Source organism: Monoraphidium neglectum, assembly GCF_000611645.1.
Source record: "Monoraphidium neglectum strain SAG 48.87 unplaced genomic scaffold scaffold01042, whole genome shotgun sequence".
NCBI lineage: Eukaryota > Viridiplantae > Chlorophyta > Chlorophyceae > Sphaeropleales > Selenastraceae > Monoraphidium > Monoraphidium neglectum.
In genome coordinates this window covers 16,788-18,118 of record NW_014012586.1, presented here as the reverse complement: position 1 = coordinate 18,118, position 1,331 = coordinate 16,788, and the positions used below count along the sequence as shown (strand labels likewise).

Here is a 1,331-nt window from a genome sequence, read left to right as displayed (position 1 = left end):
GCCTGGTGATGATGGTCCCCTACACCTCCATCGAACCCAAGGCCGCCTTCGCCGCCGCCTTCGAGACCGCCGGCATGCCTTGGATGCGCGTCATCGTTGCCCTGGGGGCCCTTCTCGGCATCGTCACCGGCGTCCTCGTCGGCAGCATGGCTGTTTCCCGCATCTTCAGCGCCGTCGGCCGCGCGCACCTGGTGTTCCCCGTCATCGGCCACGTCCACCCCAAGTACAACACCCCCGCGGTCGCGTGAGCACGCCTGGGGGTCCTCGGGGGCCCACCGACATCGGCAACCCTGCCTGGCCGCATAGTCGGCGGTCGGCTGTCGCGGGCTGCGGCTCTGCGCGCAATAAAGTCGCGCTCAAACCTAGAGACTGTCTGCCCCGTGACAGCTTGGTGGGGCGGCGTTCGGACGACGCTCCCGCCGTCGTGGGCGGGCCTAGCACCTGCAGCAATTGCAAAACGACCAAGCCCTTGCCCCGCCCCCGTTGCCGCGTCGCGCCCTGCAGCGCCCTAATCCTCGGCGTACCCACCACCGTGCTCGCCCTGCTGAGTGATCTGCCCATGTTGGTGCGCCGGCTGCGGCTGCGGGGGCCGCGCGTGCCGCGGCGCACGGCACGACGGATCGATGCGGGACGCACCTAGGACCTGCTTTCGCCGGCTGGCTGTAGTCATACCCTGAACCGCCAGATGGCGCCTGTGTGCAGCGTCCAACATCCTGGTGTCTTCTCGTCAGGCAGCTGCATCGGTTTGGGCCACCCACGGCAGGCTGCACCTCGTAGCACATGACGTGCGGCCCCGCCCCTCTCAAACCCCCCAACACAGATCAACCTGGTGTCAGCCGGCACGCTGTTCGTGTTTGGTGTGGTGGGTCTCTGATGCGGCTCCTTCTGGCCCGAGCCGACCCAATCCCTTATAATCCCTCCGCCCAAACCCATCCGCAACGCCCATGGCTGTGCTACTCCTCCAGGGCTGCGCTTTGCGTGCTCTCCCCAACGCTTCTTCCCAGCGACCTCGGCCTCGGAGGCCCCGACACTGAGCACCACCGCAACCAACGCACCAACACCCCAGGTGGCCCTGGCCCTTATCGTGAAGCGCTACACCTTCCCCCCAAGTCTGGCCATGAACCAATCGACCGCCCAGAGGGCTCTCCGCACGGCCCTGATTGTTGCGATCTGCGGCACCTCCATCGGCCTCGGACTGGCCTACAACCTCGACTCCCGCTACTGGGTGTACCTCATAATCATCGGCATCCACATTGTGCTGACGGTCGCGCTGCACGTGCTGGTCAAGCAGGCCCCCAAGCCCGACTACACCTCCCCCCTCTTCCCCTATG

At 66.5% G+C, this 1,331-nt stretch overlaps 1 protein-coding gene across 1 annotated transcript in view; it reads left to right on the top strand.

Moving 5' to 3' along the window:
* Positions 1 to 11: 11 nt before the first annotated feature.
* MNEG_6433 (cationic amino acid transporter, putative) overlaps positions 12 to 1,331 on the top strand; it is a gene marked incomplete at both ends in the record, with an annotated part of 2,852 nt that continues 1,532 nt past the window's right edge. The window contains 4 exons of the mRNA XM_014045095.1: positions 12 to 244; positions 505 to 565; positions 821 to 862; positions 1,067 to 1,282. Of these exons, the coding sequence (XP_013900549.1) occupies positions 12 to 244; positions 505 to 565; positions 821 to 862; positions 1,067 to 1,282 (552 nt within the window). The remainder of the gene's footprint in view (positions 245 to 504; positions 566 to 820; positions 863 to 1,066; positions 1,283 to 1,331) is intronic.